This window comes from Bubalus kerabau, chromosome 15, assembly GCF_029407905.1.
Source record: "Bubalus kerabau isolate K-KA32 ecotype Philippines breed swamp buffalo chromosome 15, PCC_UOA_SB_1v2, whole genome shotgun sequence".
Classification (NCBI taxonomy): Eukaryota; Metazoa; Chordata; class Mammalia; order Artiodactyla; family Bovidae; genus Bubalus; species Bubalus kerabau.
Window position 1 is genome coordinate 17713453 of NC_073638.1, and position 24488 is coordinate 17737940.

Genomic DNA, 24488 nt, shown 5'->3' on the forward strand with positions numbered 1-24488 from the left:
CATGATCTTCATTTTCTGAATGTTGAACTTTAAGCCAGCTTTTTCACTCTCCTCTTTCACTTTAATAGTTAATAACTACTAAGCCAATTTTGGGGCTTCCCAGGTGGCGATAATAGTAAAGAACCTGCCTGCCAACCCTGGAGACATAAGAGACATAAGTTCAATCCCTGGGTTGGGAAGATGCCCCGGAGGAGGGCATGGGAACCTACTCCAGTATTGTTGCCTGGAGAATCTCATGGACACAGGAGCCTGGCAGGCTACAGTCCAGTCACACAGTCGGATCAACTAAAGTGACTTAGCATGTGTGCATGCAAGGCAATTATTACTAAGGTCTTTCTCAACTTTAAAATTATAAAATTTACCAACAATAGTATCTTTAACCAGGCCCTACAAGTCAAAAAATTGAGAAGCCCTGCAAAATTATTATATATGAGCATTAAAAAAAGAAAAGGGCAAGGAAATTGTCCCATTTTAGGGAGAAGGAAATGGCAACCCACTCTAGTATTTTTACCTGGAAAATTCCATGGACAGAAGAGCCTGGGGCCCTACAGTTCATGGGGTTGAAAAGAGTCAGACACTACTACTAAGCGCACACATATATGCACTCGCTGGGATGCTGGCACCCGTTCATCAGTGGCTCAGCAGTAAAGAATCCACCTGCATTGCAGGAGACACAGGAGACCTGGGTTTGATCCCTGGGTCGGGAAGATCTCCTGGAGGAAATGGCGTCCCAGTCCAGTATTCTTGCCTGGAGAATCCCACGGACAGAGAAGCCTGGTGGACTCAGTCCACAGGGTCACAAATAGTCAGACACGACTGAAGTGACCATGCATGCATGCAAGCACCAGTTTGTACTCACTGCTGATGAATCAGTTTTCCAACCTCTTGTTAATTAATGCTATAGAAGAAATAAACATACCAAAGACACTGTGGTTTGGAGTGTGCGAAAACACTTAGAAATCAGAAGAAACCTTTTATTTCAGATACTACTATTTCAATATCCCCATCACTGAAAATATAAAATCACCTTTGATGTGAAATTAGGTGGATCAAAGATGGCTATTTCCCTTTTTTTTTTTTCATTTTTCACAAACAAAACAATCCAATATAAACCCTTATAAAACTATAGCCAGCTGAAATCAGTTTTTATGATTGGCTTTCTGAGTCACATTATTTGGAATAAGTTAAGTCAGCCACCACTAGGATTTCATGAATTTAGAAATTTAGACCACTATAGTCCACTATAGCCTATAGACCACTAGAGTCATCGTGGAAACAGGGCAGTCAGTGCTTTTTCTTTATATGCTTCAAAATTTAAATCAAAGACCCCAAACTGTTTCTTTTTACGGTAGAAAGTTTTAAAAGTACTAATCACCCCAGATACACTGGTAATCACTTGGGGCTTGTAATAGGTAATGGCATGAAATCTAATTCCTTAAAGTAGATTTGCTTTTCTCTAGACCAGGTATTCTCAAAAACAGTGACACAGCCCCAAGGGGGTGACAACTGGTACTGGGGAGGAAAGAGAATGAATTAAATATGTCTTTTATGCATAAATCACAGGTATACATACAATATATAAACAGTCTATTTGTAACTTGGCTTAAAACACAACATTAAAAAACCTAAGATCATGACATCCAGTCCCAATACTTCATGGCAAATAGATGGAACAGATAGGGGAAACAATGGAAACAGTGACAGACTTTAATTTCTTGGGCTCCAAAATCACTGCAGATGGTAACTACAGCCATCAAATTAAAAGATGCTTACTCCTTGGAAGGAAAGTTACAACCAACCTAGACAGCGTATTAAAAAGCAGAGACATTTCTTTGCCAACAAAGGTCCACCTAGTCAAAGCCTGGTTTCTCCAGTAGTCATGTATGGATGTGAGAGTCGGACCATAAAGAAATCTGAGCGCTGAATTGATGCTTTTGAACTGTGGTGTTGGAGAAGACTCTTGAGAGCCCCTTGGACTTCAAGGGGATCAAACCAGTCCATCCTAAAGGAAATCAGTCCTGAATATTCATTGGAAGGACTGATGTTGAAGCTGAAGCTCCAATACTTTGGCCACCTGATGCAAAGAACTGACTCCTTTGAAAAGACCCTGATGCTGGCAAAGACTGAAGGCAGGAGAACGGGACAACAGAGGATGAGATGGTTGGATGGCATCACCAAGTTGATGGACCTCAGTTTGAGTAAGCTCCGGGAGCTGGTGACAGACAGGGAAGCTTGGTGTGTGCTGCAGTCCGTGGGGTCGCAAAGAGTTGGACACAACTGAGCAACTGAACTGATACTGGTATTTATAACACTAAAATTTCATGCAAGGGGTACTTAGGGAAAATAGCAAAATAAGGTTTGAGAAACACGGCCCAAGACTGAATGTAATGATATACAGTTAACTTTTCTAGAAAATATGGTGGGAATTCCCTGGTGGTCCAGTGGTTAAACTCTGTGCTTTCACACTGATGAGGTCTGGGGTTCAATCCCTGTTTGGGCAACTAAGACCCTACAAGCAGTGCGGCCAGAAAAAAGAATCACCAAAGCTCAGACAGTTTTTGTCTTCTCATATTATAGTTTTGTATAGTCTACACTTGAGTAAAGGCTTTGTTAGAAAGATAGAATGTCTTTTAACAAGTGTTTAAAAAGTTAAAATGCAAGTTTAAGTGGCAGTATCTGAGACGTATGTCTTCTGCTCTTAAAAAAAATAAGCCCAACTTTGGACTATCTAGAATATCCATTTCAGGCTTGATGTATTCTGGTTTACTTTTGTCCAGAAAGTTCCAAAATAAGGTTAAAATGACAGTTGACTGCTTTATGCTCATTTATTATTACATTTACATTGCCTACAAAAAGCTTATTTATCATCCTTAAGTACCTATTGTACAAGTTATCAATCAGAACAATGGGGGAAATTTTAGGTACAAATTATCTGAAATCTAAAATGCTACAATGAAAACACAGAATAGAGACCAATTATCTTTTATCAAAAAAAAACAATTACTCTTCAATCAAAATGTTTTAATTTTTCTTTTTATTCCTTTAAAAAAATTTAGAGTAAGATAACTACATCTTTTGTGTAAACTTACTGACCTGTGTTCAAATAGGTAACTTGAATTTCTTTTTTTCTTAATATTGTCCTGTGCCTGCTTTTCAGTGGAGGTAATGACAAAATAGACTGAAGGGAAAACATAACTGAAAAAGAAAAGGTAAAATCCGAGCTATATCTAGGGTTTTGAATTTTCGAAATTTGGATGCCAAGAGTCTGCCCTCTCTTATCCCTATTTATAGAGAGGAAAAGATAAATTGCCATGCCCTCCTCCAGGGAATCTTCCCGACCCAGGGATCAAACCTGCATTTCTTATGTCTCCTGCATTGGCAGGCAGGTTCTTTTTCACTAGCGCCACTTGGGAAGCCCCCAGTAATGAGTAATAAGATAGACTGAAGGGAAAACATAATTGAAAAAGTAAAGACAAAATCATAGCAAAATCTAGGGTTTTGAATTTTAGGAACTAGGATGCCAAGATTCCGCCCTCTCTTATTTATAGAGTGGGAAAGATAAAGAGAGATGCATCTGATGAAGAAAGCAAGGGAGAGCTAATCCCCTTATCTGAAAATATTTCCTTTAAATATTGTAATAGTTTCCTCAAAATATCAGTAGTTTGAGATTCCCCCATCCCCACCACCCCTCCATGCACCTTGTGAGATTTTAGTTCCCTGCCCAGGGATGGAACTGTGCTCCCTGCAATGGAAGGGTGGAGTCTTAACTGCTGGACTGCCAGGAAAGTCCTTAAGATCTTAAGACTTAACTTCCAGTACTTTATATTACTAGATCCACAAATAACAAAGAAAATCTCTCCAAAAGAAGCTATAGTCTACAAGGACCCAGAAGATATATATGCAAATAATTGTAATAAAAAGCAAAGGTTACCACCTTTGATTTATTTTATAGGGGCTAGAAAAAGTATAAACTGACTTGGGGAATATTACACACGTTTCAAGGAAGAGATGAGTCAACAAAGCTGATGGAAAGCATATATAGAACATGTTTGAAGAACATGCCTGGTTTGAATGAAGCACAGAATCGATGATGGAGAACAGTTGGAAATACAATTGAAAACACAGAAGGGGTGAGGATCATAAAATGCTGTAAATGTCAGCAATGACATATGATTATGAACAAATAATAGAATCTGAGTAAGTGACAGATACTATTCAGTCGACAAAAGGGAAGGTCATGATCACAGCTACACCTTTGTAAATATTTATTAAATATCTATGTCTTAGTGATACAGTGATGTAAAGGTGAATAGAACCAGTGGCTCTTCAACTTTCGCAGGGTATGCCAGTCCTGGTTGTTTGCCTTCAAATCTACTCTGCCTGCTTCCCCTGCTCTGTACTGCAGGACAGGAAACCTGACCCCGCTGCAGACAATATCCTGGGTTCCATGTCAGCTGGCTTCTGACTGGGTTCCATCAATGGGAAGCACCAGTGGGAGACTGGAGGGCAGTTGTTAGGAGCCATGGTTTTTTCCTCCCATTTCCTCTTTACCCTCGTAGAATTTCCTCTACTACTGCTCCCATATAAGACAAGTCTACCTTCTAGTTTTCACATAGTGAAACCAGCCTCTGGGTTTCATCTCTACTTGTCCTCCTGATATCAGAGTGGTTTCCTGCTTACTACCCTCCAGGTTGGCTCATGTAAGCTGCTCGTTTTCTTAGCTTTTCACCAGTGTAACCAATTCCTTCATTAAATTCCTCCATGCTAAATACTCAGATTAGTTTCAGTTTTCCTGAATGGATGCTGACTCATACAGAAAAGAACAAATTTATTTAGGAATCTACAGAAAGTTCTGGATACCTTACCTCTAAAAAATGCCCCACCTGTACATAAAACTTTACAGATAAGTTTGGGGCCTCCCACAACTCTTGAAGCCTGTACATTAATTCTAGAATAAAAATAATGAATGGAGTAGCAAATGGCAACTCACTCCAGTATTCTTGCCTGGAAAATTCCATGGGCAGAGGAACCTTGGCAGGCTATAGTCCATGGGGGTCACAAAGAGTTGGACATGACTGAGCATGCACAAACAAAGAATACTAAATAGGTCAAAAAGTAAGTTTTGGTTTGGGAAGGCAAAGTTCTACAAGTGAGATGGTGATGGTTACAGAAAAATATGATTCTACTTAATGCCACAGAATTGTAAAAATGGCTGCTGCTGCTGCTAAGTCGCTTCAGTCGTGTCCAACTCTGTGCGACCCCATAGACGGCGGCCCACCAGGCCCCGCCGTCCTGGGATTCTCCAGGCAAGAACACTGGAGTGGGTTGCCATTTCCTCCTCCAATGCATGAAGGGTTAAATTTCATATTAAAAAAAAAAAAAAAAAGAGTAAGTAAACACACAGCTACAATAAAACAAAGAGAGTATAATATAAGTAATCTATGATGCCACCGGAGCATGTAAGGAGAAAGTACTAACTGTACCTGCTGGAAACAGTTTGAGATTACAATTGACCTGAACCTTAAATACAAGTGTACTAGGAAGAGAGGGAGAAAAACATTGAAGGCAGAGGAAACAAAATACATTAACAAGAGTATCTGGAGAAACTGCAAGTAGTTTGGAATGCCTGGGGCATAGGGCATATGTTGAGAACTTGAGATCAAGCAAAAGAGACTTGTAGGATGAGGTCCGCAGAATACCTTGTATGACATAAAACCAAAACTGGTGGCCCAGAAACAACAAATGGCACTTTGACGTATATATTTTGACCTGTACAATATTTAAAGAAATTCTAGCAAGGCAATAGCTGGATATGGCCGAGTAGCAAGGCTATTTAAATGGAGTAGTGAGGTACAAAAGTCAGTGTAGTATGTTGAAGAATGAAAGTTAAGTAAGGAAGTACAGTAACTAAGGAGAGCTTATTCTTTGAATAAATTTGACTTGTAAAAGGGTAACATAGAGCATTAGATAAAATAAAAGGTGGGGGTCTAGGAAAGTGTTTTGGTATGTGTGGGTAAGGGTAAAAAACCTAATTATGTAAATTCTAAGGGGAGAACTCTATTTTTAGCAATTGGCACAGTGCCTGGAACATACTAAGCAACCAAAGATTTGCTGCAAGAACATGATGAACAAAAGGGGCAACAATGAGAAGGACTGAAGGAGTACTGAGAGGGAGGGAGTACTGACAGAAGAATCATAGGCAAAGAATAAAACTGTTAATTTTTAAGCCACTAAGTTTTGTGATTCATAGATCTCCGTGGTGACATGATAATGCTAAATGAAAAAAGCAAGAGTGGTGAGATTTGCTTTTTTTGGTAGTATATATTCTTTTGCACAACTTGAAATTTCTGGTAAGTGCACAACTCTTTCAACTATTAGAACTGGAGGTGTAGTGTGAATGCTTTAGGCAGATTTTTGTAACCACAAATAAGATGAATTGCAAGACTATATGAGAAACTATGAAAACAGTCCAAAGGAGAAATGGGACGCATACTGTTAGGACTGGTAGCAATAAAAATGGAATGTGAATGACAAATAAGAATTTTAGGATAAGAAACAATGACTGTAATTTTTATCCATTTTTAAAGAAAAAGGAAGTCTACAAGAATACTCACAAGTTTGTTTAAATTACTCCAGTTAGAAAATCGTACTGCTTTCTTAAGGCCAGTGGTCCTTGCACTTCAGGAAATATACTGGAAACATTTGGACACTTATTCTCACAATTGGGTGAAGGCGGGAACTGGGTCCCTGCTGGCATCTAATGGATAGAAGCCAGGGATGCTGCTAAACATCCCACAAAGCAAACAGGACAGCTACCATAATAAAGTATGTCAGTCTTATTGTGAATTTTGTGAAAGTCTACTTTGGATCTGTTTACAAATAAGCCTAATTAATATAACAATTACAAGACAGTTTTCTTCTTTCGATGTAGGTTAACTGTTGATATTCAGTTTTGATAAAGTGGGCAAAATATTAACCAAACATTAACAAAACATGAGTTTAAACTTAAGTGATTATTTTCTCCAAAAACAGACGGTAGAACCATTACCCTCTAAAGTTTCCTGCAAAATGTGCCTGTCAAGATTCTGTGCGTAAAAACTTTTTTCTTTTTTTGTACAGGGCAGAATACTTTAAAAAGGGAATAAGAAATGAATTTTTCTGACAGTAAAATAATGTTAGTAATGGCCTTTGGATACCAAGGGAAGTTTGAGAACAAATGTTTACCATTTAACCATTCACATATGATGTCTGGAAATCTGGCTCGGTTTTGAGTTTTATGTGGCTCTCATTCCCAGCAATACAATACTCTTTATTCTTTCAGGGGACAAACAACAAAACCCGTTTCCTGCACAGACAATACACCCTGACAACTGGCAGTGTCACTCTTCAAACTGAGGAAAAACTAGGACTAGAATACGTTCAACTGGAAGGCATTTCCAGTGAAAAGTCTTGCTAATTAAAAAAAAAAAAGGAATTGCTGCTGTCTTAAAAGTATGAAATTGGCGTTTCACACCTCTACATTCTACGACTTCTTGCAGGAGGTTGGGGGACAGAGAGGCAGGATCACTTCATTCGTTCCAAATTCGTCGCTCTAAAGGCAAGTTACGAGAAGGCCGTCAGGAAGGTCCTTCGCTAAAGCTGGGTGGTTGGGGAAGTCTTTTATTTTTCCTTATTCGGCCCCAGCTCTGACACGGGAAAGTGAGCCCAAGGTTGAAGAACACGCAGTCCATCCATCACGTAGGCAACTCCCCTGCAGGATTCTAATTAAATGTGCAGGCCTGACTTTCCCTCCAAATCCGGGCCTCAGGTGTTCCACCCGGAGTTTCTCTTCAGCCGCCCCTCGCCAGAGAGTCTCGGAAGAGAGGAGCATTCACATATAAAGAAACTTAAACCGCCCGAGCCTCCCACTGAAGAAGATTCACCGCCAGTCTGAACTTGTAGGTGGGGAGGCAAAGCCCCAAAGCTTCCCCTCCCTGGGAAAAACCTCTGGCTCCAAAGGTCCTTCCGTCCGGCTTAGCCTGATCCAGTACCCCTCCCTCCCGCGCCGGCGCTTACCCAATACCAGCCGGGCTACATCCGAAGGTAACAGCATGATCGAAGCCGCAGAAGAAACCGTAGTGAGAGACGAGACTCGGATAAAAACCAACACAGCGACAGCCCCTGCGCCGCATCTCCCGGTTCCACTGGCGGCACTGAACCCGCGGCAACTTGTCCCGCCTCATTCGCTCCCCGCCAGCCAATCGCTTTCGCCGGAGAAAGAAAGGCGCCGAAAAGAAACCCGCCTCCGTTCTACTTGGAGCTGTCGTCACATCCGCCCTCACATTTGGATGGGGGCGGGGCGGGAAGGCGGGAGCGGAGAGGCAGAGCAGGCGCTAGAGGGCGAGCGGCGGACGCAGGGCCGCACGCCATTGGCTGACAGGGCGCACGCGCGTTTCCCTCAGATGAGCCCCGTGTTTGGGGAAGCGAGTCTTGGGAGAGCGTGCGTGTTTGGCCATTGTGGGCAGACAGTCCCCCGGCGCCAGTCCGCTTTAGTGCTTCCTTTGGAAACGTACGCTGTGCGATCACTCCAGGTTTGATTCGGAAGCCGAATAGTGCTTGGACAGCCGGCTCGGGCCTTGGGGGAGGCGGGTTGAGCGGGCTTGTAGGCTGTGGATATCACCGCTTACAGAGATTCCGCTTCGGCCGGGTCCAACGGTAGGGCCGCCGAAGAAGCTGGCTTGACTAATCATCTTTTTCTCCCCTCTTATAATTAGCAGTTTTAATCAGCGAGCAATTTGTAGAGGCTTAAACTGCAGTCTCCTGATTAACAGCTTGGGCTTTGGAATCACTCTCCAGTTCAAAATTCTGACTGTCGGCTGACTGTGTACTATCCTCCCTGTGGTAATTTTATCCTGTGGTAAGTGTCGTGGTCTGTGTGGGGGTTGGAAAAGAATTTCGAGGCATGAGGCAGAATGAGGAGGAGAATAAAATTTATTAGAGTGGGAGCTGCTGTTAAAACAGCTGGCCATTTCAGGGGAGAGCCAAATGCTTTTGCAGGCTTACAGCCAGTTTCTATAGCCTTAAGACAGAAAAACTTCCCACTGGAATGGTGGCATTAGATGATTGGTTAGGATGCTATAGGAGAAGGCAATGGCAACCCACTCCAGTACTCTTGCCTGGAAAATCCCATGGATGTATAAGCCTGGTAGGCTGCAGTCCATGGGGTCGCTAAGAGTTGGACACGACTGAGTAGCTTCACTTTCACTTTTCACTTTCACTTTTCACTTTTCACTTTCATGCATTGGAGAAGGAAATGGCCACCCACTCCAGTGTTCTTGCCTGGAGAATCCCAGGAACAGCGGAGCCTGGTGGGCTACCATCTCTGGGGTCGCACAGAGTCGGACATGACTAAAGTGACTTAGCAGAAGCCGTAGGATGCTATAGGGTGGATAGTAGGGTGGGTATCTTACATATTATGGGGTTAGGGTACTGGCCGGTTTAGATCCGGAGGGTCATGGCAACAGTTGCTATGGGGCTTGGTCAGTTCCAGAGATTTTTTTCCTGTGACCTTGGTATACGGCTCCACATTCCCCCCTCTTTTTATTTATGGGCCAAACTTTGGCCGGACCCTGCTCATGACTACCTGTCTACCTACCTTATCCTTGTCTCAGGCTGTGGGGACACAAGTCACTGGGGAATGGGGCAATGACCACTCTGGCTTCTTCAAGCTGAGCAGGGACATTGTGGGGTCCTGAGTCCCAGTGCCCACTTTCTGCCAGGGTGCATTTACAGAGGGAGGTGAGAGTCCACAAAATGATATGGCAGCTTGTTCCAGCATTGTCTGGGTATTGGCTGGGGGATATTCTAGTCGTATTACTATTTGGAGATTTATTTGTTGTATTCTAGAAGAAACAAACTTAACAAGAAAGTTAAAGAAACATGGCCCAAAGCTTAATAGAAGTAGAAAAACTGCTGAGGAGCTCACCAGGAGAACCAAGACCAGACATTGGTCCGTAACGTTAAGTGTTTCTCTAGGTATGAGAGGATGCAAGAATTTGGGCTCATAAAAATCTTGACCTGAAAACATCTGACTTTCTGAAGGCCTGTTCTTCCAGTTTTTCCCAGAACACAAAGTGCCTTATTTCTGATCTCTACCCTGAACTTCTTTTAGGGGCTGCTGAAGCTCAGCAGCTTGCAGTGGTCATGATTTAATTTTTGTAGAGGCAGCTGGCAATTACCAACATCCAGTCAGCAGGTCCCCTTCATAGCCACATTTTTTACCGTGTTTTGGAGGCATTTCATGGCCACTGTGTCCCACAATGCGGGGAAGGCTCATTCCCAAGTCTAGTGAAGATTCCATTGATAGGTCACTTAATGTACTGTTACTAGACCAGGCCTTGTGAGTAGCAAAAGTCTCTGGACCATCCATGTTTTACTGACCTCTTGGTCCAGGAAAATATTCCCTCCTGTTACTTCTTCGCGTGTCTAGAGTTACATTATTAAAATAGTTGATCTCATATGGAACTGCATATCAGCATTTTATCATAGGCTTAGTCATTCATTTGGTAACATAAGAAACAAGTTTCTGAAACATGACATAGAATATAATATACCTAGCAGCAGCAGCAGCAGTTGTTGTAAGATCATAAGTAAGAATTTAAGTCAAGAACTTCCATTAGGTATAGCATGGTATGTGCCCAGGTCATTTGACTTAGTTGTTAAATGACTGTAGCTTCAATTCAGTTCAGTTTAGTTGCTCAGTCGTGTCCAACTCTTTGCGACTCGATCAACTGCAGCACGCCAGGCCTCCCTGTCCATCACCAACTCCCAGAGTCCACCCAAACCCATGTCCATTGTGTTAGTGATGCCATCCAATCATCTGATCCTCAGTCGTCCCCTTCTCTTCCTGCCCTCAATCTTTCCCAGCATCAAGGTCTTTTCAAATGAGTCAGCTTTCCGCATCAGGTGGTCAAAGTATTGGAGTTTCAGCTTCAACATCAGTCCCTCTAATGAACACCCAGGACTGATCTCCTTTAGGTTGGACTGGTTGGATCTCCTTGCAGTCCAAGGGACTCTCGAGAGTCTTCTCCAACATCACAGTTCAAAAGCATCAATTCTTCAGCACTTAGCTTTCTTCACAGTCCAACTCGCACATCCATACATGACTACTGGAAAAACCATAGCCTTGACTAGGCAGACTATAGCTTGGTGGCAATCTAATTAAGCCTTTTAGCGATATAACAACTATCTCAGAAGTGAGTCTTAGTAAACAGACCTTAGTTAACAACGCTAGAACTTAATATTCAGTGAAGCATAATTTTTTTTTGTTTTTTCTCTATTGTGAGGACATTAACCCTGTAGCCAGAGAAGGCTTTAACTCATCAAATAAAAATGAGGTTTGTCAGGGAGCTGGGAAAATCCAAGTGGTCATCTTGGATTTACCTTAGCCCTGATTCTGATTAGCAGCTATTCACCCATTTTTAATTCCCCAATTTAGGAGTAGACTCAGTTCAATTCAGTTGCTCAGTTGTGTCTGACTCTTTGTGTAGACTCTGAGTGGAGTGGTACACTCAAAGGGTGGATTTGAGTGGACCATTCTTTGGACCATTGCCATGCTTTAAATTGACAGGGGTTAATTTTTGTAGAAGCAGAATGAGCTTTGTCTACATCTATCATAATTTTTATAGATCATGGTGAAATAATGCTTATTTAACAAAGTAACAAAAGATTTTAGAAACAAATATAAATCACTTAAAGGCAAAGAAATTCACAATCTGTGATCAAAAGCTGTATTCTAAGAAAACTTCTTTTCTTAACAGAGAGAGTCTACCAAATTCCAGTCTGGTACCAGCTTACTGTTAATAATAAAATATGTTTATTTGGTTAACCTTAGAAAAGTCTTTTCCATACATCTTGAAGTAGCAGTATTCTTGCAAAGACAAAGACATCAGAGTGAAACTACAGAAGACATGTTTAAAATTTGGTTAACTTGCCATTGACAAAGAAACCTGGTCATTGCTGTGACATGTAACACTTTAACATGGTAGGTAACTAGAATTATAACTGACATTTTACCAGGACATATCAGATTTTCATGTATTCCACATAATTTTTAGGATATCTACAGTAGAAGCATCAACCATACAATATAACCTGAGATGATTCATCATTCCTCCAACAGTACTTCTCATATAATTTAACATGTCAAATGAACCCAAGTAATTTAATATCTCTTTTTGGAACATCTCAGGGGCCCTCTGAAGCATCCTAAAGTTAGCTAAAAGTCAAATCATTTGGAAAGTTTTGTCAATAAATATCAAAAGGGTTTATAACAGTCAGATAGGCTCATATTGGTCACTGTGAAACAATAGTTATTCACTTAGCCAAAGTAGCAAAAAGGATTTCAAAGGCAAATATAGAACAGATCAATTAAGAGGTAAAGAAACTTAAATTTATTATTAGAATTTATTATTTATTTATTATTTATTATTAGAATTATTATTATTAGAATCTTAACAGAGAGAAAGGCCAAATTTAAGTTTTTGCATCAGCATTTAAATTCATTTAAAAGCAAACTTACTTAAATTTATTTTAAACTTAGTCCTAACCATGCACAAAACTTTTCTCAGGGTCCACTTTCCACAAAACTTCTTATCACTTTCTGTACCAATTACTTTGTTCTCGCATCCTGAAGCAACCACCTGTAAGTCAGACTTACTTCCTTTTCCCTTCATAAAATGCAATTTCATTCCTCATACCTTCTTTATTAAAAACATTCATCCTACTTTGCTTAAGCAACCAAGAACTGACCTTTATATTAGCATTCTGTAGATTGGTGAGCATAAATATCTGATAATTTCTAAAAAAAAAACCTTTGCTTTCTTATAGAAAATATCTCAGAGTAGCACCAAACATATTTATGAGTAGTCCCAAATCTCTTTAGTTTCTCTGTAAAAGGAAGTTAGTGTTCAGTGATGAATATTTCAGAATCTTATTTTATTTGGAAGTGACCTAGGTATTCAATAAACTTCTGTCACTTAGTTTAGCACAACTGCAGACATTCAGGTTACCAAAATCTGGAGAGACTATTTTAGACAGACATTTCTAAAGTATATTTATTCCTAATAGAGTTTATCTAAAAGCTCATATCATTTGCATATTATTTTTTAGAAGTTTCTTTACTCGAGATATTTTCCTCGTTGACAAACATGTAACAGATATAAAATATAACTATTTAACATGTTAAACCTAGGCACAATGAAAATATTAATGTTAATGACTTGACATGTCTATATTAGATTAGCAAACAAACATTAATACTAGATACTTAATATTGAATATTTCCCAGCTCATGTGAACCTCAGATTCATTCAGTTAAGTTTCTCTTGTATTTAGAATTGTTTGATTTGTAAGCAATTACTTTTCTTTAGGCCAATTAAATTAGAGCTCATTTATATCTTAACTTCAGTATTATCGAAAAAGATACACACTGAGAAATACATAAATCCAGATGGACAGATAGAGATCTCATAGTTTTCCAGTTGAGATTTAAAATGTCTCTTTGACACTTTTTTTTCTTGGCTTGAAGTTCTAATTTGACCAAGGCTGAGGTCTCAGGCAAAGTAGGCTGTGTATTTCAAAGACCTGGCAAGGGTTAACATCAAGTTTTCCCTAGGCAGGCCTTTTTAACAAGCTAGTTGTTTTTAATTGCATATCCAAAAAGAACTGTTTTTGCAAGTTTCCAAGAAAAAAATTTCATTTTAACCAGTTTTCTCCAGGGTCTAAACAATATACGGCCATCCTGTGTCAAAAAGTCATCTTTCCTTTCTGTAGTGATAGTTTTATAACTAAAATATAGACCAAATAGTGCTCAAATTGACTCTCATGTCAGAGACAGACAGCTGATAAACATCTTGGATTTGCCTGTCTGGGAGAAGTGGGGTCTTGTTTGATCAGAAGAATCTGAAGGAGTAAGGGAATTTGCAAGGGTAGGGAAGGAAGCTTGGTCCCTCCCCACCCTGAGAGACAGGAGTAGTTAGAAGGGAATTCTCTAGAATGTTCAGGAGAGTTTTTGATCCCTCAGGCTTTTGGATATAGGAGAAAGACCTGGACCAAAGGGAACCTCAGAATCCTTTCCTAGTCTCCAACAATAGATATCAAGTGGGGATTGGAAAGGTCGAGTAGGGGTCCATCTAATCTGATGGAGAAGGAGGCATAGGGGGATGGGATAGGGAGGCAACAGAAACACACATGTAGCATGAGTCCCTCAAATCCAGATTCTAAGGGCCATGAAGGACTGAACATAAGGAAACTCTGAGTCCTTTCCCTGATTTTGGCAAAAGAGATGAAGTTAAAGGATTGTGCTACAATCTAGTGTGTCATTCAGAGGACATTTTTTTTGTTCCCCCAGTTTGTATTGGGTCTAGGCCTTTTGCAGGGTCAAATTTTTCCAGTTCCAGAGAATATAGCCAAGGGGTGAGTCTGAGACAGAGGCTCCCAGGACATACCAGAACCCACTGTTAGCCTGCATGCCATAGAATGTGGGTACTGTTAGCCTGCATGCCATAGAATGGGGGTACTGAGAGTCACCAGCTGACAGAAAGGCATCTCTTTTGTTCCAGTGATCTCTCCCTGTGACTGATGGCACAAAATGGCTGACCATCCCAACAAGTGCATCGGGCAGTGAGAGGTGACCCCTGAGAACTGTTCAGCTAAGGTACCGTGTGACCCAGGCAGAGAAGGAGATTCTCGGGAGCGACCATGGTTGACTCACCATTTGGCATTTCCCTGAAGTGTGGAGGGCACTCTTGGAATGGCTCAGAGGCAACACTTAGGCTCCTGTAAATCAATCTGGACTAAAAAGGAAAGAAGTGAAAGTGACAGGGAAGATAGGCTGAGGAATCCACCTTACAGTCCTATTGGGGAGGCGGTGGCCAGGGGACGATGGGCTCTATGTTTTGACTCAACCACTATGTGCCTAACATGAAGCGTGGAAGTTGTCTTGCTAGGGGTAGATGCCCTTGTGGTGTGATTCATTCCATGACTCCCTTATCCTCACATGGGAGTCTTCATCTGGCAGACACCATAGTGGCTTTTAAGTGCCTGGCCTGTGCCCACACAACCTGGCCTGTGCCCACACAGTATTGGTTGGCCTAATCCTCAGAAAGGAGTCAAAAGGAGAGACCTTCACCCATCTAGGTGGCAGCTACTGGAATGCAGTGAGCAGTGGGGCCTTTGGAATATACCAGGGGGTAACCCTGGCCAGACGACCTCAGTTGCTTCCATAGCCACTTGCCTGTTGGCAGAGATCCCTATGAGAAACGAGAGGCCAGGAGGTGGGGGAAGAGACCCCAAGTCCCTACACGGGCAACCAAAAATGTCGTGGCCTGTACACAGGTTGGAAAAGAATTTCCAGACATGAGGAAGAATGAGAGGAGAGTAAGATTAGAGTGGGAGAGGCCATTAAAACAGTGGGCTGGCTCAAAGGAGAGTCGAACACTTTTGCAGGCTTGTAGCCAATTTTTATAGCCTCAAGACAGAAAATTCCTACTGGGATGGTGGCATTAGGTGATTGGTTAGGATGCTATAGAATGGGTATTTTACAGGAACAGGGTCAGGGTGCTGGCTGGTTTACATACAGAGGCTCATGGCAACAGTTGCTTTGGGGCTTTGTCAGTTGCAGAAATTTCTATCCTGTGACCTTGGTACAGGGCTCCACACCTATGACCTCAGTTTAGGGCTCCACAGTAAGCACTCAAGAGTGTTGGCTGCTGTTTTTACCAGGTATGGATAAGTAAAAAGACTATTATAATTCAGAGTGAAAATGTGATAGAAGAGTATTGTGATGGTACAGGAGTGGATGAGATTCTGTAGAAACTCAACCTGGGAGAATCAGTTCCATTTGTGGTGAGACCTTGCAGTGTTAAATTGCCCTGCAGGGTTCTAGGAGCCTTCAGACAGAAGGTAAAGTGCATGTAAAGGCAAATAGATGGGGAAACAATGCTCAAGAATCACTACAGATGGTGATTACAGAGCCCTGAAATTAAAAGACGTTTGTTCCTTGGAAGAAAGGCTATGACCGACCTAGACGGTGTATTAAAAAGAGACATTACTTGGCTGACAAAGGTCTGTATAGTCAAAGCTATGGTTTTTCCAGTAATCATATATGGATGTGAGAGTTGGACTATAAAGGCTGAGCACTGAAAAATTGATGCTTTTGAACTGTGGTGTTGGAGAAGACTCTTGAAAGTCCCTTGCACTGCAAGGAGATCCAACCAGTCCATCCTAAAGGAAATCAACCCTGAATATTCATTGGAAGGACAGATGCTGAAGCTCCAATCCTTTGGCCACGTGATGCGAAGAGCTGATTCATTAGAAAAGACTGTGATGCTGGGAAAGATTGAAGGCAGGAGGAGAAGGGGATGACAGAGCACAAGATGGTTGGATGGCATCACCTACTCAATGGACATGAGTTTGAGCAAGCTCTGGGAGATGGTGAAGGACAGGGAAGCCTGTTGTGCTGCAGTCCCTGGGGTTGCAAAGAGTCGGACACAACTGAGCAACTAAACAACAACAAGGTTATACAGTTTTTAAGTGGCAGGACCAGGATATGAATTAGTACAGTCTGACCACAGAGCCCACACTTTTACCATTAAGATGAGAATGGCATGCCAAGGGCAGAATTAGATCCAGGAAGATCAGTTATAAACATCATTGACAAATTATGCAAAGGGATCAACTTGGTTGAGATCAGCAAAGGACAATGGATTTGCCAATTCAGAAGCTATTACTTAAGAAATATGTATCCATACCAGTTGCATGTTGGGACTGGAACCTAAATTGTTGTGGATTAATATATTAATTGAATTAAACTCTATCTAGTGATGCTCTTACTCTAGCTAACTACTCTAGTTCCTTTAGTTATCTAAAGTTCCTCCGACATTCTCTGCCTTTTCCATCTTAGGAACCTTTGGCTAGGCTAGCCTCCTTCTCTAAGATGTTGGTTCTCTTAACTCTTTCTGTGATTGGCATCAGTTCATTCAGATCTTGGCTTTATTGTAAGCTCCTCTGATACATTTTCTTTGGTAGTTTATAAAAAGTAAATTTTACTTATTTTTTTGTTGTTTTCGGTCATTAAGTCATGTCTGATTCTTTGCAACCTCATGAACTGCAGCACGCCAGGCTTCCCTGTCCTTCACTATCTCTGCTGCTGCTGCTGCTGCTAAGTCGCTTCAGTCGTGTCCGACTCTGTGCGACCCCATAGATGGCAGCCCACCAGGCTCCTCTCTCCCTGGGATTCTCCAGGCAAGAACACTGGAGTGGGTTGCCATTTCCTTCTCCAATGCATGAAAGTGAAAAGTGAAAGGGAAGTCGCTCAGTTGTGCCCGACTCTTAGCGACTCCATGGACTGTAGCCTACCAGGCTCCTCTGTCCATGGGATTTTCCAGGTAAGAGTACTGGAGTGGGGTGCCATTGCCTCACTATCTCTAGATTTACTCAAACTCATGTCTGTTGAGTCTGTGGTGCCATCCAATTTATCTCATCCTTGTTGTCCCCTTCTCTTCTTGCCCTCAATCTTTCCCACCATCAGGGTCTTTGTCAGTGAGTTGAATCTTCTCATCTGGTGGCCATAAATAGTATTTGCTTCCTTTGAGGCATATGTCACAATTTGGAATTATGCATTGACTTATCAGTGTACTAGTTTATTGTTACTCTCCCCAACTAGTTATGACTCCATGAAGGTAGGATTTGTTCTTTAGTTTCTATCCCTAGCGCAGTGCCTTGAACACAGTAGTTGCCAAGTAAATATTGTTGCTTGTATCAGTGAAGGAACATTTCCTATTTATATGGATTAATACGGAACTGTTTTGTTTTCTTGAAAATAATCAATCTCTGAGAGATGGATAGGGAGAAGCAAAGTCAACACAGCTTAAAAAAAACAGTTTAGAGCTACCATGTCTTGAAAGTGTCACATGTTCAGTAAGCATGCATTTTTTTCACATTACAAATAACATATTAGCAATATAGGTACCTGCCTGTATGGTTCTTTGGATGTTGCTAAGGTGTTTTCATTGGTTCAGTTCAATTCAGTCACTAAGTCGTGTCCGACTTTTTGCAACCACATGAATCGCAGCACGCCAGGCCTCCCTGTCCATCACCAACTCCCGGAGTTCACCCAAACTCATATACATCGAGTTGGTGATGCCATCCATCCATCTCATCCTCTGTCGTCCCCTTCTCCTCCTGCCCCCAATCCCTCCTAGCATCAGGGTCTTTTCCAATGAGTCAACTCTTCGCATGAGGTGACCAAAGTATTAGAGTTTCAGCCTCAGCATCAGTCCTTCCAATGAACACTCAGGACTGGTCTCCTTTAGGATGGGCTGGTTGGATCTCCTTGCAGTCCAAGGGACTCTCAAGAGTCTTCTCCAACACCACAATTCAAAAGCATCAATTCTTTGGCGCTCAGCTTTCTTCACAATCCAACTCTCACATCCATACATGACCACTGGAAAAACCATTTCATTGGTTAGAATCCCAATTTTATTTTCATTATTGACTCAAAAGGGGTTAAACTAAGCTTGAGCAAGAAGGGAGAGTTCTTGATAAAGCTATAACAGAAAAATGAAAGCAACAGTTCTTGTCTTCAAGAAGTATACAGTCAAATGAAAATGGCTATCAAGTAATCAACAGCCTATATTATACAGCACAGTAAAGGAAGTTGTAAAAGTAAGAGAGGATGATATGGTTGGATGGTATCACCGATTAGATGGACATGAGTTTGAGCAAGCTCCGGGAGTTGGTGATGATCAGGGAGGCCTGGTGTGCTATAGTCTATGGGGTTGCAGTGTTGGACATGACTTAGACTGAGCTGAACTGAACTGAAAGGAGGTTGTAATAACTCATTTATTACTGTAACTTTAAAGGAGGGGTAAAGGAATCAACACAACTGCTGAATATAAATGGAGAAGACAACTAGAGCTATCTGCCAATAGAGGTAGTTCTGAGTGTCTAAAGAGACGGTAGTAATTTTGTTGGAGAAATTTCTTCCTTTATAGGAAGTTTGGACATGGTCTCTCAGTTCCTCCCAATTTTAAGATTCTATGAGATATTGCAGGGGGAGAAAAATATGCTTGATCTTAAAAGATTGAGTAGAACTTACGTGGCTGTCACTAGAGCATGTAATTTCCTTCATTTCCTTGTGTAACAATAGTATCATTTTCCTCTGTTTTTATGTATTAAATGAGAACCATAAATCCAGTTGAGATGTAAGCGCTCGGCAGGGCTAACTAGCTCTGAGAACCTCTTAACATATCAATTCAAAAACACAATTTAAGCTTTTGGTTCAGGAAAATGGCAAGTCACTATCTATAAAAAAGGGTGCTTTTGAATAGTTCAGTCAGTGTTAAATCCTCAAGTGCTGTTTTCCTTATTCTTTGCCTGACAGTCTTTTTATTCATCTTTTATATTTTAATATAAATGTCATGTTTCTTAGAAGAGGTCTCAGAACAATAAAGTAAATTATACATTTCTTATTTTTATCCTGCTGCACCTTCAATACATTTGCATGTTAAGGCTTTGTTTTGATATATTCTAAGAAAATCATTTAAATATGGAAATACTAAGAAAAATCATTATGCTTTGTTATGCCTCTAGTTATAGTTAGATCTAACTATATAATACCACAATCTGAAATAATTTTACATATATATGTATTTTTTTACAGATACGTTTTCTGAAATTCTGAATCATGAGTCTAGCACTTAATGATCTGCTTATTTGCTGCCGTCAACTAGAACTTGATAAAGCTACAGAGCGAAGGGTAGTAAATTACTTAAATTTAATCTTTCTTTGAAATGTATGTGTGATTGGTAACTCATTATTTTGTTCTTTTTCATTTTCAGAGAGAGATTGAGAAATTTAAGCGCCTGATTGAGGATCCTGAAACTGTTCGACATTTAGATCACCATTCAGATTCCAAACAAGGGAAATATTTGAATTGGGATGCTGTTTTTAGGTATTCGATTCTAATTTTTTTTTTCTGTCTTACTTTTCTCTTTCATTTTTATTTCTGTTGTGATATTTTTGTGTGTATATAGGTCAACTTATCTTTGCTCCTTGTATATCGTTGTGCCTTGCATACGAAATTGATGCTCGATATTTATCTGAAACATAATTTTTAAAGGATGTTCATATAAAAAAGTTAAGATTTTTGAATTATTTGTTCAATAAAATGTCTTTGACATATCTCACTCAAGATGAGAATTTCTTTCATATCACTTCATTCATAAGACTTTATTTCAAATTATAGAATAAAATTAAGTTATAATAAGTCCTTTATAACTTTGACATCTTTAAATATTGCTCTAAGTAACTGCCATATATAAACATGATAAAAAAGTAAAAAGGAATTTTAGAAAAATTCCATATGATTTCAGTTAACAAACAAAGCTCATGCTTTGGAAAGACACAATTCATTACTTGACTGGAGTGGCAAACAGAATTGATGCTTTTATATAAGGGCATAATTTTCAGTTATGAAATCCATTCATAACTAGAAATAGGTGGTAAGACTTAGGAAAGATAAAGTATTTTAAAGTAACGTAGAATACTGATAAACTTGAAAGAACATTTTCAGTCTAGTGAAATATGAGTATATAGTCATTCTTGAGTGTTTAGAATAGATAATCTATTTTATTTTTTAGTTTTTATTTGGCACTAGACGGACCATTGAGGATTTCATTGTGGATAACATGAAAAAGACACACTTCTTTTCCTGTGGTTCCTTACTTTATTTCAGATGCCACAAATAATTTTTGTTGTTTTAGTCACTTATTCCTGTCTCTTTTGTGACCCCATGGACTCTAGCCCACCAGGCTCCTCTGTCCGTGGAATTCCCTAGGCAAGTATACTGGAGTGGGTTGCCATTTCCTCTGCAGGGTATCTTCCTGACCCAGGTTTTGAATCCACATCTCCTGCATTTGCAGGCAGATTCTTTTCCACTGAGTCCCCAGAAAAGCCTACTACAAATACCGTTATTATCTAAAGATGAATATTTTGCATTAGTTGATCATGTAGGCCATCTGTGTACCTAACACTTCCAGCTAATCATGAATATCTTATAGGCAGACTTCATTTAAATTAGGGCTGGAAACCTTACCAACTCTTTAGGAAGGAGGTTCCTATTTTGCTGAAAGTTTTACTTTTGTTTTAGGTTCAAAGGATTTGTTAACAAAAGAAATCACTTGTTACAAATCAATAAGTTCAACTTTTAATAGATGATTATTTAACTTAATTTCAGTTCAGTTTAGTAGCTCAGTCGTGTCTGACTCTTTGCAGCCCCATGAACCACAGCACACCAGGCCTCCTGTCTATCACCAACTTCCAGAGTTTACCCAAACTCATGTCCATTGAATCGGTGATGCCAGCTAACCATCTCATCCTCTGTCGTCCCCTTCTCCTCCTGCCTTCAATCTTTCCTAACATCAGGGTCTTTTCAAATGAATCAGCTCTTCGCATCAGGTGGCCAAAATACTGGAGTTTCAGCTTCAACATCAGTCCTTCCAGTGAACACCCAGGACTGATTTCCTTTAGGATGGACTGGTTGGATCTCCTTGCAGTTATTAAAAGAACAGAAATAGAAACAATAGAGAAGAGTAACAGCACATACATCACCAAATTGGGCCAACCAACATTCAGACTTAAACAGTGCTGGGAAGTCCCTTGTTAACAGCAATCTGGAGTCCCAATTGGGAAAAGGTCCTGGGCTGTACGTCCACCCCAAGGGTGAGACTTCAAGTTGCTATTTTAGGGGCTCTCATTTATAATCCCAGGCCACAAACTGATATCATCTTCAGTTTGCATGCACAAATGAAACTCTGATTTAATTTTTACAATGTGGTTTCACCTTGTGAGTCATAAGACGTTTTAGACCCTGGGGGACTGGCTAGGTCCTCAGGGGCTTAAGAGATTCCAAGACCCATTCCTTTCTTAACTCAAGTGCCCCCTGACTTGCTATGCTTGCAGGCAGGTATGAAATCCAGGCAGTGTCCAGGCAGATCAGAAGGAGGTGACAGCCCTACTCTGTTGCTTCTGAATTTGGACAAGACTTCCTCCATTTTAATTTCCCTAATAGTAGGTCATGTAATACACACACACACACACACACACACATACATGTCATGTACTAAATAGCAGAAAGAGGTGAGAAAGAATTGAGAGCTCTTAATTGTATTGCAAGCTTTTGATGATAAATGAGAAAGCAGGCAGGAAAACAGTAAAAAATCATGGAAGTTAATAGATTAAGAACTTTGTAGACCAGACTTTAAATTGGTGTTGAGGGCTTGGCCTTGGAAATGTAATTGTTTTGGTTAGTGTACCTTGTTTGAAGAAGTGTGGTTTAAAAGCTCTTTATGATGGCATGAAGAACATTTTGAAACTATTAAAAAATAATGTTAGTATTTAACAAGTTTCTGGAATTCCATTTCATTTTTTTGAAGGTTTTTACAGAAATATATTCAGAAAGAAACAGAATGTCTGAGAACAGCAAGACAAAATGTATCAGCCTCGACACAAGCCACTAGGCAGAAAAAGATGCAAGAAATCAGTAGCTTGGTCAAGTGCTTCATCAAATGTGCAAATAAAAGTAAGTGCTGTTACTTGGCTTAATGGGTTATTGTTTCATGAGTTTGGTCTGAATATGGTGAGATAAAAGTTGAGTACTAACTCTGATTTCTAGTACATATAATGATTTTTAATATTATAGCTTCAAATATTTGGAGGAATTTATACAAGCATAGTGAAAAAGTAAAAGTGAAAGTCACTCAGTCATGTCTAACTCTTCGCAACCCCATGGACTATACAATATTCTGCAGGCCAGAATACTGGAGTAGATAGCCCTTCCCTTCTCCAGGAGATCTTCCCAACCCAGGGATTGAACCCAGGACTCCCTCATTGCAGGTGAATTCTTTACCAGCTGAGTCCCAAGGGAAGCCTGTTATACAAGCATAGAATGATAGAATCTCAGGGTTGAAAGAATTAAAAGATAGTATTTCTGGAGAAGGAAATGGCAACCCACTCCAGTATTCTTGCTTGGGAAATCCCATGGACAGAAGAGCCTGGCCATCTACAGTCCATGGGTCATGAAGAGCTGGATGTGACTGAGTGACTAAACAACATTTTTTTTTTTTACTCTAAAGATAATGTCATGGCTTTCAAAGGTTCTTTTGTAGCTGGAGGGATGGTTTGATGCCTTTCAAATCTGAACACTTAATGCACCTCTCAGCTCCTCCTGGATCCCCATCCCTTTGTCATATGCAGGTGTCTAGGCTGCTGGCGGCCGCTGGGTCTGGAATGCAATCTCCATTGCCTCGGCTTCCGCTGGCAGACAGAATACATCCTTTCTGTCTGTATCACCTGCAGTTTAGAAATGAGTTTCCAGAGGCTACTGTAACAGGACCTTAATTATGGACTTTGCGTGGCAGGAATCTACTCGTTAGAGCTTGGAAAAAAAAAAAATTATTTCATCTACCCATTCATCTATATATCCCTGGCACTTAGATAGTCTTAATGATTAAACATACCTTTGAGGCTTCGTTTTCTATCTTTGAGTGGTTCTCATAGTAGGGAAAACTTGTCTGTTTGTTACTGCTTCTGTTTTCTGAGATAATACAGAAAAATACTAATCTTTTTAATATGATGTCCTTTGAGATAATTGAAGTTAGACATGATATATCCTGAGTCCTCTTCTATAAGCTAAACAGACCCACTTCCTCTAGCTCGTATGGCCTACTTTTTTGTCACTTTTGTAAATATCCCTCGGTTTTATTCTCTCTCTTAAAATGTGTGGGACTCAGTCTTATAGGCATATTCTGATTGGTATGGAGTGGAACAGGGCTTGGATATCTTTTATTCTATACTTTAACTAATTCATTGTAAGATCAATTAGCTTTCTTGGCAGTCAGAACCCATACTCAACCAGCACCGTGCTTATTATAAATAAATAAAAAAAAAAGACAAGTTCTTTCTTGCTCCTGATGAGCTGCATAGCTCCCATTTTATACTTACATGGTTGATGTTTTGAAAAGCTAATATTTTTGAACTAGAATGCAGAAATTGCTTTCTTTAAGGAAATGGTTGTCATACAGTGCTGAAAAGCTAGAAGCAGAAATATTTGTTTAGGAACTTGGACTCAAACTATTTACTCTTCAGAAAGTGGCTTTGTGATGCCAAGTTTAGTTTAAGAATCAGAAAAGCCGAATATGGGTAAACGTTATTAAGTAGAAGGATATAGAATTGTTAGTAAATGATACTTCAGAATGATAGGATGCAAGTTTAGTCTAAAGACAATGGCTTTAGCAAAAATTTAGTTTTCTGTCTCCTCTGAGATGCCATTTCATGTGAATAGCTCCAAGTCCTGAGAAGAGACTCCAGCCATAGACAAAAGAAAACCACACTGAAATGTTTTTGCACCTGCTTTTGCTCTGTATCTATTAAAATCTGTGTTCTTGGCT

The 24488-nt window shown here is 40.3% G+C and overlaps 2 protein-coding genes across 12 annotated transcripts in view; one reads left to right on the plus strand and one right to left on the minus strand.

Annotated features, from left to right (window-relative positions):
- LOC129628378 (protein NPAT) overlaps positions 1 to 8243 on the minus strand; it is a 51322-nt gene extending 43079 nt beyond the window's left edge. Inside the window, exon 1 of the mRNA XM_055547811.1 lies at positions 8056 to 8243. Within this exon, the coding sequence (XP_055403786.1) occupies positions 8056 to 8092 (37 nt within the window). The 5' untranslated portion in view covers positions 8093 to 8243. The remainder of the gene's footprint in view (positions 1 to 8055) is intronic.
- A 129-nt stretch (positions 8244 to 8372) lies between these two features.
- ATM (ATM serine/threonine kinase) overlaps positions 8373 to 24488 on the plus strand; it is a 154854-nt gene continuing 138738 nt past the window's right edge. For 2 of the 11 annotated variants that reach the window (XM_055547804.1, XM_055547799.1), the window contains exons 1-6: positions 8379 to 8570; positions 8754 to 8896; positions 14601 to 14695; positions 19703 to 19798; positions 19881 to 19993; positions 22476 to 22621. In XM_055547804.1, coding sequence (XP_055403779.1) covers positions 19727 to 19798; positions 19881 to 19993; positions 22476 to 22621 — 331 coding nt within the window. In that variant the 5' untranslated portion in view covers positions 8379 to 8570; positions 8754 to 8896; positions 14601 to 14695; positions 19703 to 19726. Of the gene's footprint in view, positions 8571 to 8753; positions 8897 to 14600; positions 14696 to 19702; positions 19799 to 19880; positions 19994 to 22475; positions 22622 to 24488 lie in introns of all 11 variants that reach the window. The other 9 variants (XM_055547803.1, XM_055547801.1, XM_055547802.1 and 6 more) reach the window with 9 other exon arrangements.